We start from the raw sequence: 15792 nt of genomic DNA, 5'->3' as shown, positions 1-15792 counted from the left end.
AGGTATCAAAGAGCAAATGAAAACTAGTCCTGTGAAAATTTGCAAATATAACGCTGATTTTTATTATTTGACTTTTAAATTAATATTTTTTCGGTGTTATTTTTACCCAAGATTAGAACACATTACAATTTTTTTTTAATATCTATTCTAATCCTTGATAGTGCATCTGGAACTGCAGTCTCCCTCGCTGATAGGATTTAAATTACATTCCTGCACCTTCAGTTTCCACCTATTCATTCTTGGGGTGAAATTTTTCTTACTTGCCAATTTGATGAAAGCAGCATGATCAGTGAAAATGACAATTTTGAACAAGAGGATCTGCAAAACTCTACATATTTCTAAAACAGTAGCCGGTAGGAGCACAAGTAGGATGAAATTGAACAATTACATTGAAATTGCTTTCAAAATGATGTTACTTTAGAGTTAACTTTACTTATAAGAAAATTTCAAATATTAAAAACTGATGCTTAAAACAACATTTGAATGTTCTACATCAATTTCTGTAGAGATTACAGATAAAAACTAAGAAAATGATCAAGCAGCTATTTTCTTTAGGAACAAATTTATTAGTGCTTGGTTGGTTTTAATTACCAAATCAACTGTTTACCTACTACACAGGACTCTCATGTCTGCAGATGTTTAAAGAAAATAGATTCCCACTTAAGGAAACCTTGTATGGTATATTTTAATTTCAATGTACTTTCCTATGGAATGTTTCTTCTTACAACTCTCTACCAGTATGAATTTTTAGGATCGCTTTGAATGCAAATAGAAGGTTCAGCTTACTTCATGAGAGAGAGCTAGGAATCCTGAGTAGTGCACGTTTACCTTTGAGCTAAGTCTCTCTAGAAGCTGCTAAGCTTGATAATTTATTACATGCCTTTTGATATTCGCTGGCTTGTTTAAATTAAGGGCCAACTGCATTAGATTTATGTTAGCTTCAGCTGTCTAATTTTGTTAGTTTAATTTCTTATTTTGAGTTCAAGCATGAGTGAAGGCTTTGCTGTAAACCCAAAAAAGGGGCCAACTGTTCATCTTATTTCGAGTGAAATAAAGTGTAGTTAGCCCTTCAAGTCTAAGACTTTCGTTTTTGAACTCAGCGATAAGTTGCTTAACAGTTCACTAGGTTTTTTTTTTTTTTGACATTTACTTTAAAGCAGAATAAGAATGGGGAACTCCACAACCTTACCTCTTACTTTATCAATCTATACTGGTAGCAATATATATTTTCTTCAACAGAAAGCTACAGAGGAGGTTGATTGTGAGGTATGAATGTTTAGATACTTGCATACAGCGAGTTTCTGGGAATGTTATTGCTCAAAGCAAACAACTCCCACAACTATCTCAATGTCTTAGTAAACAAAATATTTTATCAGAACTTTAAAATTATTTTCATTAAAGTTTAAACCTGAATGTTTCAGACAAAATTAAATATGAATTTAAAACCAAATACCATTCATGAACTTGATTTTGATGAATCATGTTTCAGTTGCTATTTTAAAACTACCACCAATGTAAAATGAAATACAAGACAATTGAAACAAATTTTTATTATATTGAAAGATCATACCAATTTTACAAGTAACAAAATGTATAAATCTATTATATCATGATAATATATACCCACTGAAATATATAATACATAGTTTACAGTTTTTGAAAATAGTGCAAATGGATTCAATTGTTCCTATATGACCTAGTCAAAAATGATGATACAGAACAAAAACTTCATGTAAAATGCAACTATGAAAAACGAAAGTGTGAGCTATCAGTCCAAGTTGTACACAACATAATATAAATAACTCTTTAACAGCTAAAGTTCATCATGTGTATCACCCTGAAAAGGAAAAAAAAAATAATTATATGTATTTTGCAAAAATAATTACATTTTATACATACAACTTGAAATTTCAAATTTTAAAAAAGCCTTGAATTTCAAAAGAGAAAAATAAAATTAGTGTTAAGCTTCTGCAAAGGAGGTGCAAAAGATTTAAATCCAATACTGAATAAAATAGCCTGAACTTACTAGTATTCTTACTTGTTAAAGAAAATGCTGATTTCTGACAACTCGTAATAAAGATGAAAAAAATTTACCTTGGTACCATAAAAATTTAAAATTCCCATACAATGAAATCAACAAAATAGTTGAACAGCGACATTCGTTTCCAAATGCATACATTTTGTTCACCTGGACCTAAATCAACAGGTTACAAAGTGCAGGTCTGTTTCGGACATATTATGCACATTAAGAACTTTCATAATGCAGTGCTTGATACCTGTTATGTGCACCAGAACATTTTTATCGTATGAAACATGTTTCCCACAAGTTCATTCAAAATTTAGAAAAATTAAAATTGTACACCATTTTTAAACATACTCAAATTTTCAAAACTAAGATGTCTACAACTTAATAGGTATAGGTTAAGTGCTTTCCTACACTAAATCTGCTTATTCAAAATAGTTTTGATGGAAATTCCAAATAACTGCAAAGGAAAGTTCCAGTTGAGAGTCTGGCGTAACTACTTTGTATAATTGCAAATTAATGGCAGGGAAGTTTTTTTTTTTTTTTTATAGTTATGACATAATTACAATGTGGAAAATTGTAAATCTTGTAAAATTTGTAAAACGCTGCTCTGAAAATATAGCTACCGTAATAAACTGCTCTGCACTTTAAGAATCGACAGAAACAGACTGTAATTAGTATTTATTAGATTATAGCAAAATACACTAGGTCTAACCGGAGGAAGGATTGCCTTCACAAAATTTATAACCAATTATTGTAAATTTTTCATCAAAAATGAATTAAGAATATTAACTGTTTTAGAACTGACAAAAGGCAATTCATCTAAGCACTCTTACATGCATTTTCAAGACCATTGTATTATTTATTTACAGTCAATATCTGCTCAGGATAAATAAGTTTTAGAAATGGATTTTAAATAGAGCATGTGAGCTGATTATATTTCTGGAAGGTTATGAACAATTCTCATACCTCTGTTGATTCATCTGTACTGTCTGCAGCATCAGTTTCTTCTAGCTCATTGTCTTCTTCATCTTCATCCTCATCTGCTTTTGCTTCAGCAGATTTCCTTTCTTCTTCATCTTGCTTTTCTTTCATTTTTTTCTCCCCTTCCTACAGATAGATTTAAAACAAGAATTTGGGTTTATTCAGATTGCATTTTATATTTAGAATACATATTTAAACATGTCTCAATGGATATTAAATTGAAAGTATACTCTGGAAGATAAAGCTACAGATATTCAAACTGAAGTGATAAAAATGATATGGAAGGATGTAACAACCTACAGAATTGAATCAAATCTAGAAAAACAAGCAAGATCCAGAGAAAACCTCTTTAATTGAAAGGTGGTGATAAAAAAAGCCATCAACAGTTTATAAACTTGAGAATAACTGAAAAACTATTGATGAACAATCTTGAAAAAAATGGATATATCAAATCCTTATAAAAGTTAAAAATTTCAACATGTATGCAATTATAAATGCATCTCTTTATAAAAATAATTTTCAATATTGCATAATCAGTTTAATTTTATGCACCTGTTTACATTATTATTTTAGACATTATTAGACAAGACAGATATATTCACAATACACAAATTGCCGTTTATTAAACTCAGTCGCATAATATACTGAAATATGTTTGAAGCAGAAGATATTTTAATAAGCAGGTGATAGGAATGCTTTAATATATATTAGCGAAATACTGATATGGCTAAGTCATAGGCCTGTTCAAGTAGCACTAGAAATTTTAACTTAAAAAAAGCACTTATAATGGATAAAAACATTTAAATCAGACTGAAATCTGCAAAAATATGTATGAATCATTTTCTTTGGACCACGTAACTAGCTTAGATACATGAACCCCATTTACTTGAGTTGTGTAAATGCAATGCAAGAAATAATGTTCTGGGATACAATGTCATAAGATATTTTTACATGGTTATCCACATGCAGAAAACTGATATCTACTATTTAACACAAATTTCAAATTGCCCTTTAGAGGAACTAATAATGCAGTTCAGAAATAAATTTGCATTGAATTATAATCAATTATTGAAAAAAAAAAAGGATTCCAAATAGAGAAAATACCTTAATGGCTCCCAATGTATCTCTGCCGTGTTTCTCAGCTTCAGCTTCGTCATCAGATATAAGAACATTATCAAAAATTGTTCCAGATTTTACCTGCAAGACACAAAACTTGAATGTATCTAAAACTCACAGAAAGCTTCATTCAGAAAAATGCTTTATCATAGTCTTACCTGCCACAAATCGAATCCAATTCCACAAATTTCATCGTACTTGTAGAGATTTGGATCTGGAACATAATCGGGATTATCGATTTCAGGATGAATCCAAGGTCCTTTGTAATCTGGATTATCTAATAATCTTGGTTTAAACTCTCCTTTATATGCAGGATTATTAATCTGTGGTGGTTCCCATTCACCATCCATTTCATCAAGCCAATCTTCTGGCTTAACTGCATCTGGGTCAGGAATGTACTCAGGCTGATCCCAATCCTGTAATTAAGACAATTTTTAGCTGGAAGCTGTCATGATGTAACAAAAAAATTATAATTCAAAAAGTACTTCAACATTCTGCATCTCCCAATAAGCATTTAATTTATAAAGTTATACTTTCATAATGATATAAAATTTCAATGCAACATTTCATATTCTATGTTTTCAATGCTTTTGCAATATACAATGGGCCTAAAATCACTAAAATTTCATACAGACAAAGATTATGTTAAAATTAATGTGACAAACTTGGTATTTTTTCACATTTAGTTCAAAATTCTGTCAATAGCACTCCACCATAAGAAGCATATATATATATGCATATACTATAGGAAAAACTAATCTCTTGTACTCATTTATATTCAAACTTCAATAACATAAGCTCATTAAGACACTGCTAGTGAAATAGTTCTACCTCCCATACAACTTTATGTGTTGAAACAGATGAAAACATGCTGATGCTTGGTGACTCAACTTACTGAAGAGACACTCAAAAAAACAAATTTGGCAGATCACCACTGACAGAAACTGACCTTTTACCACGAAGAAACACAAATGGAAATCAGCAGCACAATCAATGATCAGGATCAGCAACATCTAGAAATTGTAAGAACCAAAAATCTACCAAATTCATCAGCACAGCAGGCCTTCTATGACACACTGCAATTAAATTCCTACAAGTTACAATCACTACATCATTTGTAACTAAGTGATACCTATAAGAGGGAGAATTTTCAAACTGGCTTTAAAAAACATTGCTAATGTACAGTGGACTCCAAATATCCTTTAGGTAGGACATTTTAAATACAGTCAAAAGTCTTTATTCCGGACTCGTCGGGACTTCGGCGATTCCGGATTATCGATCATCAGTTTAAATCTGGTAAGATGGCATGCAGAAATTATAAAATTAAAAATATGAGACCGTAATTTATAAAATAATGAGCAATTATGATCTAAAGGGTATCAAAATTTACCAAAAAAGAAGCCTAATATTTATTTGTTTACTTTATTAAACATTTCTTTCAACGTGCGGATGCGTAAAGCATACCTCATAGCCGAAATTAGAAAATTGCAACCAGAAAACTATTTGATTTGTATTCGTGATATTTATAATGACCAGGAATTTGATTTAAATCATATCAAAGACGGAGTACATCGAAATTAAATACTACATTTAGTAAGGAATTATAAGCTGAATAAAATAAAAACATCTGCCCTGAAGATAACGATAGTGTTGACAGATCAACTTCCAGTTCATTGCGCGCCGCGACGTCCCCCCCCCGCGCGCGCAGAGCAGCGTGAAATTGATAAACAGATTTCGGAACGGTTAGATAAACAAAGGATATGCTTTTATCCATTTTTTGTAGCAATTCGTTTTTTGTTTGATGGACATCGAAATATACTTTCGTTTTCTAGATCCTTTGGGAGCTCCAGCATCGGAAATTCTATTTGACATAATCGAAAGTTCAAGCTTACTTTTAGAAAATTGCTCTTACAGTCTGCAAAAAATAAGCCGGATCCAATTCGAAGATTAAGGAACAACGCAATTATCAACATTAACTGAAATAGATAATTTTAGCTTATACCGTCCGTTATAAATTAAACGCGCACGCGAAAACGTATTCTGCACTTGCGCAGACGCATATGCGCAGTCGTAAATGTCTTGCGCGCACGAGTAAAACGCCTATGCGCATGCGTCAATGCGGCACATGCGCAGAAAGATTTTAGCTTTGAGGTCCGGATTATAGATCATTCCGGATTACGGGTGTCCGAATTAATGACTTTTGACTGTATAGGGAATATATGGAATAATATAGTATATTGAATATAGGGAAAGCACACACCCCACAACTCACTGTGCAATACTTTCATGATATTATCACCTGCCTATTAAAGTCACGAGCAACAAAAGCTGGAAAAGGTACTTACAAGCTAGCATTACCAAAGAATATGGCAGCCAACTGCTTCTCCTTATAATAGTAGTTTTTCATAACAGCAGAAACCATAAAAAACAACAGTGGAGCCAGAGCCACCTCACATTAGCTCGAAGCTAAATCGAAATACCAGTCTTCAGTGATCTAAACTATTCAGCGACTGGTGGGTTCCTTCATGGCTAGAATTGGTAATCAAGGATTGTCTGTTAGTTTGGAGGTTATATGAAGTATACATTAAGTAGCCTACCATCCTCAACAGATGCTGTTTACCACAAAGTCATTTCTGTAACCCAGTTATGTTCCTAACATTAGTAAATGATACAATAGCATAAAATAACAATAAAGCACTTGAGTTTTTTTATCTTTCAAACCTGAGAAAAAGATCATGAAATTTAGATAACTAACTGTAATTAAAAATCTTGAATTTATAAGGATAACAATTTTGTAAAATTACACCCAAATTAAAAACTGAATAATTTCATTTCGCAAAAGAACTTTTAAATACTTGACTTTAACATTAATTACCTAGCCATCTATCCCTGAAGAAAATTTTAGTTTTGCCTCCCAAAAAAATAAAAATGTTCTTTGAAAATCTTTAGTTATATTTTATCAACTCCAGAAAAATACGTTTTTAATGGCTTTTCTGACTGCTTTCATAAATTCACTTTATCTTTTTGATCAAATACAAATTACATGAGTATTATGATTTTTGGAGATAAGCTATATAACTTACCACCATTAAAAATCCAACTATTGCAATAAGTTATTTTTAAAAAAACCAGCAACTTTAAATAAATTTTGGATTTATGACATTTCATACTTTTGAACACATTGTAGAAATTTAAGAATAGAGAGGAATTAATTGAAAAATGAATAAAAGGTAATACATTGCAGATCAAGAATTCTATTACAAAAGCCACACAAAATAAAAGGAAAAAAAAAAAACATTTATATTATAGTACACTTTATAAAAAGGATACCATAATAGAACTATTTTTGAAACCTTTCTGAAATTCAATCACATTATTTAAAACATACTCGAATGGCAAAAAGTTCCTTTTATCCTAACTTTAATAGCTGACCATGGCATTACACCTTTTACCACATGCAATGTGGATTTAAACATTATGTAGATAACAGCTCTTATAAAATAACTTTGCATGTCATTAAAAGGTTCCATACCAGCACAGTTTAGAAAACTTACCTGATAACTTGAATACATAACTTGTGTTTTGATCTTTTAAGTGTTACAACATTACTGTATGATGAAGTACAAAAGCAGGATATGATGCACAAGTTGTACCTTCTATGAATAAATTGTAGGATCTATGAAAATAAAAATTATGTGTGCTAACATGTGTTGTTGCTGATATTACAATAAAATTCTACACAGTCTACTTTCTTGGATAAAATAAAATTTATGAACATGAAATTAATAAGACTTAGAAAACCTGTACTCTAAGTCATAACCATCTATAGCTTAAGTCTTATTACATTTAAAATTGGACAATAACACTTTCTCAATTTATTAATGCATGTAATTACAATAATTTCTTGTCAACTCCAGCACACAAGTTACGTATCCATTCTCTGCATTTATGGCACCCAAATGTTCTTTGTGGTCTTCCTCACAAATATGACAGGGAGACAAACGTAATAGGAAACAATATAGTTTAATAGGGAGCAATTTGTTTTCCCGAAAGAGGTGCAGCTGACATATTACGCCTAATATTTAAAAGGTACAACTTGTGCAACCTTAACCTAAGTACATGTTACTTACAACTTGTAATTTTTTTTTTTCCCTGCTCAGCTATTTAATAAAATTATAAACACATACACATGCCAAAAAATTATGTGAGCTTTAGAAAAAAAGAATTCATGCCAAGGAGGATGATGAACCAAAATGTTAATACTTCTACATTATAAAAATATTAGGTGAATCTATTGGTTTAAAAAAAAGTTAAAAACTGCAAACTTTGACAGGATGACAATAAAATTACAACAGAAGCTGTTATTCTTAAAATATAGAGCAAAAATGGACAAACATTTAAAAGAAATACCACTTTAAAACATAAAAATACCAAGTTTCAAACTTCCTAAAAACTATGCAAGTCATTATAGCAAATAATGATTGCTTGGCATTCATTCAAGATTTATTTTGCATGAAATTAAAATCTGCAGAAATATTAATATACATACAGACTGTTAGTGCTCATAATCAGCATTACTAGAATAACTGCCTTTAATAACAATGTTAACTCTCCACATAAGAGCAAATTGGGCCAATGTTCATACTTGTGATGCTTTCTGCATTAGCTACTACAAATTATATTGGGAAAAGTGCAGAATCACCCACTGCTTGGCGTGTTTTTTAGAATTGCACAAAAATGGCATTGCGCACTCCCTTGATCCATGTACACATCGATCTATTTTCACTTAAAGAGTCAAAGAAAATTGACAATAATCCAATTCTTACTCTTGTCAAAAGCGCCAAACAAATAAATAGGCGATTTTGCACTTTATTATATTTACCATTAATGAAATTTTTAATATTTTAAATATAGAAGAACGCACAATTTAAAAAATAGCAAATTTAGTAATTGTAATACAAACTGAATCCGACAGCACATAAAAATGTACAACTTATATATGGAAAACACTGTCGGAAATTCCAACACTGTGCACAAACATTTAATTCTTCCGATACAAATAGTATATGCAAGCTTGCATTTAAAATTACCTCCTCCACAGTCCCACTACACTCTTTATTGCAGGGTTTCGCAACTGGCAGTTCGCAAACAATATTTGGTGGTCCTTCCAATTATTCCACAAATTTTGTATAAATAAATATTATGCCAATAGTTCAAATTGTTAACCTTACTGGTCCCTGATGAAACACTGAAACATTACCTATGAGTAAATTCGGTTGAGAAGCACTGCTTTAAGATATGATTACACTTGTTATAAAGCAGCAATACGAATAACCAATTATGACACCAAAAGTATTTTACTCTACCTATAACTGGTCATTTGATTGACCTTCATAAAACAGACAAATCTAAATATGCTAAACAAAATCTCAATACAAAAAGCCTATTTTAATCTCGCAAAATTATTTTAAAGATTAGAGCCATTAAAACTAGCATACTTCCGGTTTCTTATCATCAGGATCTTCAATTTTTGGATTATCAACCCAATCATCTGGCTTCTTAGCTTCTGGATCCTTAATTTTTCGTGGTGGGAGGAAATCCCAATCTTTTTCCAATTCCCCAGATTCAACCTTCTCATTATCAATTTTAACAACATAAGTGTTATCAGGCTTGACTATTAAAGTATATAAGTGCGTATATACATCATCCTGAAAAAATAATTGGAAATTAAACTCTTGCAATATATTGCAACTTAAATTATAAATCAGAAATAAAAACAAGCATCATACCTTACAACGAATTTCTTTGTTTATTAGTAAATTCTTTCCTTTGTAATTGAAAATAACATGTACTTTCTTAGTTCCTGGACCACAGATATCAGGACCTACAGTATTTACCATATTACTATTAATACTGATCAAAATTCAGTCAACATTTCAGTTGAATCAAAATGCAACTTAAAACCCTGATAATGACGAGGAAATCTAATTACAAAATTTCTGCAAGTTATCCAACACATGTTATGGAAAAAGTAATTTAGGCCAAAAACTCTTACAAAACATCAATACTTAGTACTTGAAAACAAAAATCACACATTAAAGAAACATTTAAGACTTCATACATATGCCTTTATATGAAAGGTAAGAATCTTAATGACCATAATGAAAAAAAAAAAACCTGGGAGCAGAAATGATTTGAATAAATTATAGGTAGTAACCTATGAAAACAATATTCAATATATTATAATACTTAACAGATTTAAAATTGCTTGAAAATTCCCAGGAACAATTAGTTAACAGTAAATAAGGAATAATTTCTTGAAATGGTTACGTTTCACAATTCAGTCGCTCAGAATTTCAGTATACTTTACATTATATACTTTTCAGTATACAACAAATTTTGAAAAGTAACATTTAAATAGCTAAGAGGAAAAACATTAAATTTCACTCTTTAAAGTAACATTAATATGCATACAATTTTATTTTTCCAAAAGGTGCTACAACGATTACACATTTAATATCTAAATTTTTGTGGCAGTATAAAGGTTCCTAACTTTTTTGTTTGAATTTTCAGATATAATTGCATCTGGTTTATAAATATCCATTTTCTCCAACTACATTTCTAACTTAATCACCTTAAATAAGCAACCAAAGTTCTTGCCATTCCAATATCTGTCAGTATTTTTAATATCTTAAATAATATTTACTTCATAAAATTCTTTTATGTTTGAAATCTGACTTGTTCAAAATTATTTTACTGTCACAAACACTGCATACATTTAAACTTTTAAAAACTTTCAAAATGAAATTAAATATTACATGCATTTATTTAAAGGCTGCAGAAGCTATAATTTCATTTCTTTATTAATTTCAACATAGAAGATATTTCCAGGAAACTAAAATTATGTATGACAGCATTAAAAATATGAAATCGGTTTTAAATGCTGCATTAATAATTAATCACCCTTTCCAGAGTCTGCCGATGTATTTTTCACTTTTGAATTGTGAAATAAAAATACTATCAAGAGAGATTAAAAGCTTAAAGACATATTTATTTTTAATCTCATTCTTTAAAACTGAACATTTAAAATACATCATGAAAAGGAACTTAAGGAAAACGTCGGAAAAGCAAGGAATATTTTCATATCTGGCCAAAATGGAAAATTTCAAAAGACTAAGAAAATTTCCATAAATGTTAAGCCTACATACAAATCATGTTTTACAGTTTGTACTAACCTTTCTTAAAATAATTCAAATGCAGGATATTAGGATTACACACAACTATACTTATGTATTAGTGCAGTTTGGTGATATTTTACAGAAGAAAAGAATGACTTAATTGAAAAAACACAAATATTTATTCAGAAAAACACACAATAAACCTATTACAAATGCAGTTCAGTTTTTTCTTACCAAAAATATTATGGTGATAATTTTAAGAATGGATTCAAGGCAACTGTTTCCTTTAACCTTTTGAAGACATGATGGCCATTATAGTGGCCTGTTTGAAAGGACGGGATTGTCCACTTTAGTGGCCATATCTCTTTTCTCCATTTTCCAGGCTGAAAGAATGGGGTGAAATGTCAAAATTGATGTCCCTGAGGTTTTAACCACTTATCTCTTTCAAAGATCTTTGCGTTAAGAATCCTGTTTTTCCAATTTTCCCCTTTTACTTCTTGTAGCTACAGAATTCTCAATAACTGCATTTGTAAATCGTAAACAGAGCCTTGCGTTGCTTTAGAATATTGCACATTTTCTTGTTTTCTTTTTAATTATTTTGACATTTTCTAGCAATATGCCGAAAAGGAAAAGAAGATCTGACTAAAGAAGAAATACAAAATCTTCTTCAAGAGCTTGATGATGAAATATATACATATATCTATGTTTAATACATGTATTCATAAATCCACATGCAAACACATATATATATAAATGCATATGTGTGCCTGTGTGTGTATATGTACGTGTCTGTATATACGTTATTTGCATTTAAGGGTACACATGCTTTCCGCTTTATGTGCATATCTGCACTTATACGATATTATAGCAGTGCAGACATACATACTACATGGATAAGTAGGTATATATATACATTTCCATAAACAAATTCCCACGTACTTATGTCCATGTACAAGCACTTTTTCTTACATTTTTATCAGTTCATTCTGGACCCTCGGGACCGGCAGTGAACGTTCCGTGTGCCGGCACTGGAATTTTCGTTTGGCTGCCGTCGGTCCTCCAGGACCGACAGTATAGTCTAAATGAAATGTGATCTAATGTATAGTCTAAATATAAGTATAGTCTAATGTATAGTCTAAATATAAGTATAGTCTAAATGAAATGAAAGTTTAAAAATATAGTCTAAATGAAATGTGATCAAATTTAGTTTTAATGAAATGTACTGAAACATTCTAAACAAAAATACGGTTTAGCTCACTGCCGGCTGAACGGAAAGGACAGCCAATTCGGCGCCACGCTCAACGTGTTAACAGTTCTGTCTGTATTTCTATATATATATCTGTTTATGCTGAAGTGACCTTCACACATGGAAGTTTACTGTGATGGTACTGTTATTCAGACAAACCACAAGGATATAAATTTTACGTCAAAGAAACAACAGTAGTTTTACTATTTCAGTCTGAAACCTGGAAATTGTAAATACACTAAAACTAGTCAATCAGTTTGAAAGGTCATCTGTAGCCATTAGATTCCACATATACTAATAATACACATATGCCATTAGATTCCACATATACACCTTTTAAAATAAAAGGTACCTCCGATCAGTGTCTCAATTTCACGGTCAAATAATTTTGAAGTAAGATGTGCAGAATGCATTAGAGTAGCATTTGTGAAATTTCACTGTCTGTTAAGCTCCGAGAATACAAACAGGATGTAAAAGCTCTCAAATAATATACAAATCATTGTTCTAAGACAACACATGTTCCCCATCTGAATTTCTGAACCTTGACCTTTTAAGTGATTGAATGCCTGTGTCATTCATTAGATATATATCTCAGCAATTACATTCAAGGACAAATTCCTGGGAGCACCTTAGGCACTCTGTTATGAAATAATTTCGACATGACAGCATAATGACCGAGGTGTTAATGAAACCGATGAATAGCTGCCAAATTTTCAATAAAAAAAAAGAGAGATACAGTTAATTCATCTGTGTCAGTAGATTTCACATGACCTGACAATGAAGATTTTTTGAGTAACTGCAAGTAAAAATACTCTAATATATCGTAGAATTTAAATTCCACCATATAAGATATGCCACCATGGTTGATGTTAAAGCTGCTACAAAGACAGTCTGTTCAAACAAACTGGTTTAAACATTAGAGGAAATAAAAAAATTCACATGGAACGACGACTTCAAACAGGAGAGAATTTTGCTGACAGGGTACCTGAAATTATCTTCAAATTTCTCTTAATGTGCTAAATTATATAGCATAATACAATATTGAAGACAACAACTAATTATTGTGTAACATTTATCCCACAGTTTTTTCAGACACTATGCATAACAAACAATTTTCCCTTCAATTTGAAAACTCTTTGCACTAAGAAATTACCTAAATTTTGATACCCGAGTGAACTTGTTCCCTTAGTGAGGCTAGGAATTTACGTTTTGAGTTATGGGTTTGCATACAAAATAATTTGACATTTTTAATGACTTAAATTCAGTATTATTAATACTTGAGAAATATATCACTAATTTTCAATAAACAGTATAAAACGATACAATAATTTTTCAAATTTTTAAAACTAAAATATTCTAAAAAACAGTTTTTGAGCGTGTTTTATTATGCATTAATTTTGGAAAAGAACTGAATTTTAATTAGTAGCACTTATGTAGTTGGACACTACATAACAGACTAACAGTCTACAATAAAATTATTTTTAATTAAACCACTTATATTCTAATTTGTTGAAGTTCCCTCCTTAAATAGGTAGTTTGCCGACATTTTGGTAAGGCGATAAAGGTTACTAGCTAGGACTTTAGCAGTGTATATGGATAAAGTCAAGAGTGTGCGCAATGCCATTTTTGTGCAATTCTGAGATGTTTTTTTAAGTGAAAATAGGTCGACGTGTACAAGGATACCGTGTATGTAGAATTCTTAAAAATGCGGCAAGCAGTTTGCGATTCTGCACTTTCTCCCAATTTCGCACCTAATTTTCGTTATGATTAAGCACTTTTGTTCCATAGAAGTTCTAGCATAAGCGTAATTCGGCTAGCAGATTGTTGGAAAAAAATGTTGAGTAAAAAAAATGCCTTTACTTTGTGAAAACAAAATGGCGTCCAAACAAAAACTAGCAGGTTGCTGTAGCAGGATTGGTCGGCAAATTTTGGCGAAAAAAATCGCCAAGTTACCATAATCCAAAGATTAACCAAAAATATCTACAGAAACAGAAGTTCAGATAGAACACAAAACTCTTATGAAAAAGGCAATACTGTTTGTTAAAATGCAGAACTTTTTTGCATTATTGCCAGATTTTGAATATTAGATTTCTACCAAGGTGGATTGATTGCACTAATACACAAGTACCAATGAAACTGAATTACAGTTCAAGGCTTTTAAATAAGAACTTCAAGAATAAAACAATACCATGAAAAAGCTATAAATTTACAGAATTAAGAAAAATGCAATCAGTAGCTCAACTTCAAAATCAGTTGTGCATCTTGATCTCTGATTATATAATTGACATGCAACAAAAGGTAAAACATGAAAAAGTTAAAAGGACATATCAGCAAAAAAAATTAGATTTAATGTTTTGACATAATGCAAATAATTAAGATTTCATATTTAAGCCAAACAAAGCATATTTATCAATATATGAACATAATAAAATAATTTTAGTTGCTATTCTTTAGATTAGCAAATTCCAAAATTGAATGTACTTGCTTATTATTTTTGGGGGCTGAACTTCACTGATTAAATACTTCTGTCTTAAATGACATATTAAAATATTACCAAGGTCAAATATTTTAAATTTGTTAAGAAGTCTATTTAGTTCTAAACATAAGTTTCATTAATATTTTAAAACGGCTATTCAGTAAATAATGACTTACCGTATTTGACGGCATACAAGACGCACTTTTTTTGCTACATTTGGTCTCAAAAAAGTTATATGCGTCTTATATGTGAAGGTAATAGCATTCAATAATTATTTATTTGGCTTTTATGAAACGTGAGAACTAAAAGAAACCACGCTATTGAAACTTTTTTTGTGTGTGGCCGTCTAAATAAGGGTGAGTCTTATATGCCGTCAAATACGGTAATAAATACACTGGCAATTTTAAAGGTTAAAATACTCAAAACAATACTTACCAAACATAATAAGATAAGGCGTTTCTCCATGAAGATCTTTTGGATCAAGGCTACAGTCAAATACTTTTATGTAACCACCTCCACAGTCGATATTTTGCTCGTGCTTAACAGTAAATTGTATGACTAAAGTTTTGTCTTGATTACTAAATGGCTCAAATTTCGTCGACAAACCATAAAACCTTGCATCTTGAGAAGTCTGAATACCTGAAATAATACATTCTTAGATTTGGCTTTATAAATAGGTTTATACAGTACTGTGCACATATTACTAAAAAGCAATTTGATAGAATACTTTATCAACACTTAAAATCAAAAATATATATTTTCTCATCTG

At 30.8% G+C, this 15792-nt stretch overlaps 1 protein-coding gene across 1 annotated transcript in view; it reads right to left on the bottom strand.

Annotated features, from left to right (window-relative positions):
* Window positions 1–1535: 1535 nt before the first annotated feature.
* Window positions 1536–15792, bottom strand: part of Calr (calreticulin) — a 28197-nt gene continuing 13940 nt past the window's right edge. The window contains exons 3-9 of the mRNA XM_085807333.1: window positions 15459–15662; window positions 9913–10007; window positions 9622–9831; window positions 4282–4539; window positions 4112–4204; window positions 2993–3133; window positions 1536–1837 (exon numbers count right to left, since the gene is read on the bottom strand). Of these exons, the coding sequence (XP_085663459.1) occupies window positions 1814–1837; window positions 2993–3133; window positions 4112–4204; window positions 4282–4539; window positions 9622–9831; window positions 9913–10007; window positions 15459–15662 (1025 nt within the window). The 3' untranslated portion in view covers window positions 1536–1813. The remainder of the gene's footprint in view (window positions 1838–2992; window positions 3134–4111; window positions 4205–4281; window positions 4540–9621; window positions 9832–9912; window positions 10008–15458; window positions 15663–15792) is intronic.

The sequence above is a fragment of the Stegodyphus dumicola genome, chromosome X1, assembly GCF_044657685.1.
Source record: "Stegodyphus dumicola isolate Sdum_Otavi_A_Nest chromosome X1, ASM4465768v1".
NCBI classification, from domain to species: domain Eukaryota; kingdom Metazoa; phylum Arthropoda; class Arachnida; order Araneae; family Eresidae; genus Stegodyphus; species Stegodyphus dumicola.
This window is presented reverse-complemented; position numbering and strand designations above follow the sequence as displayed.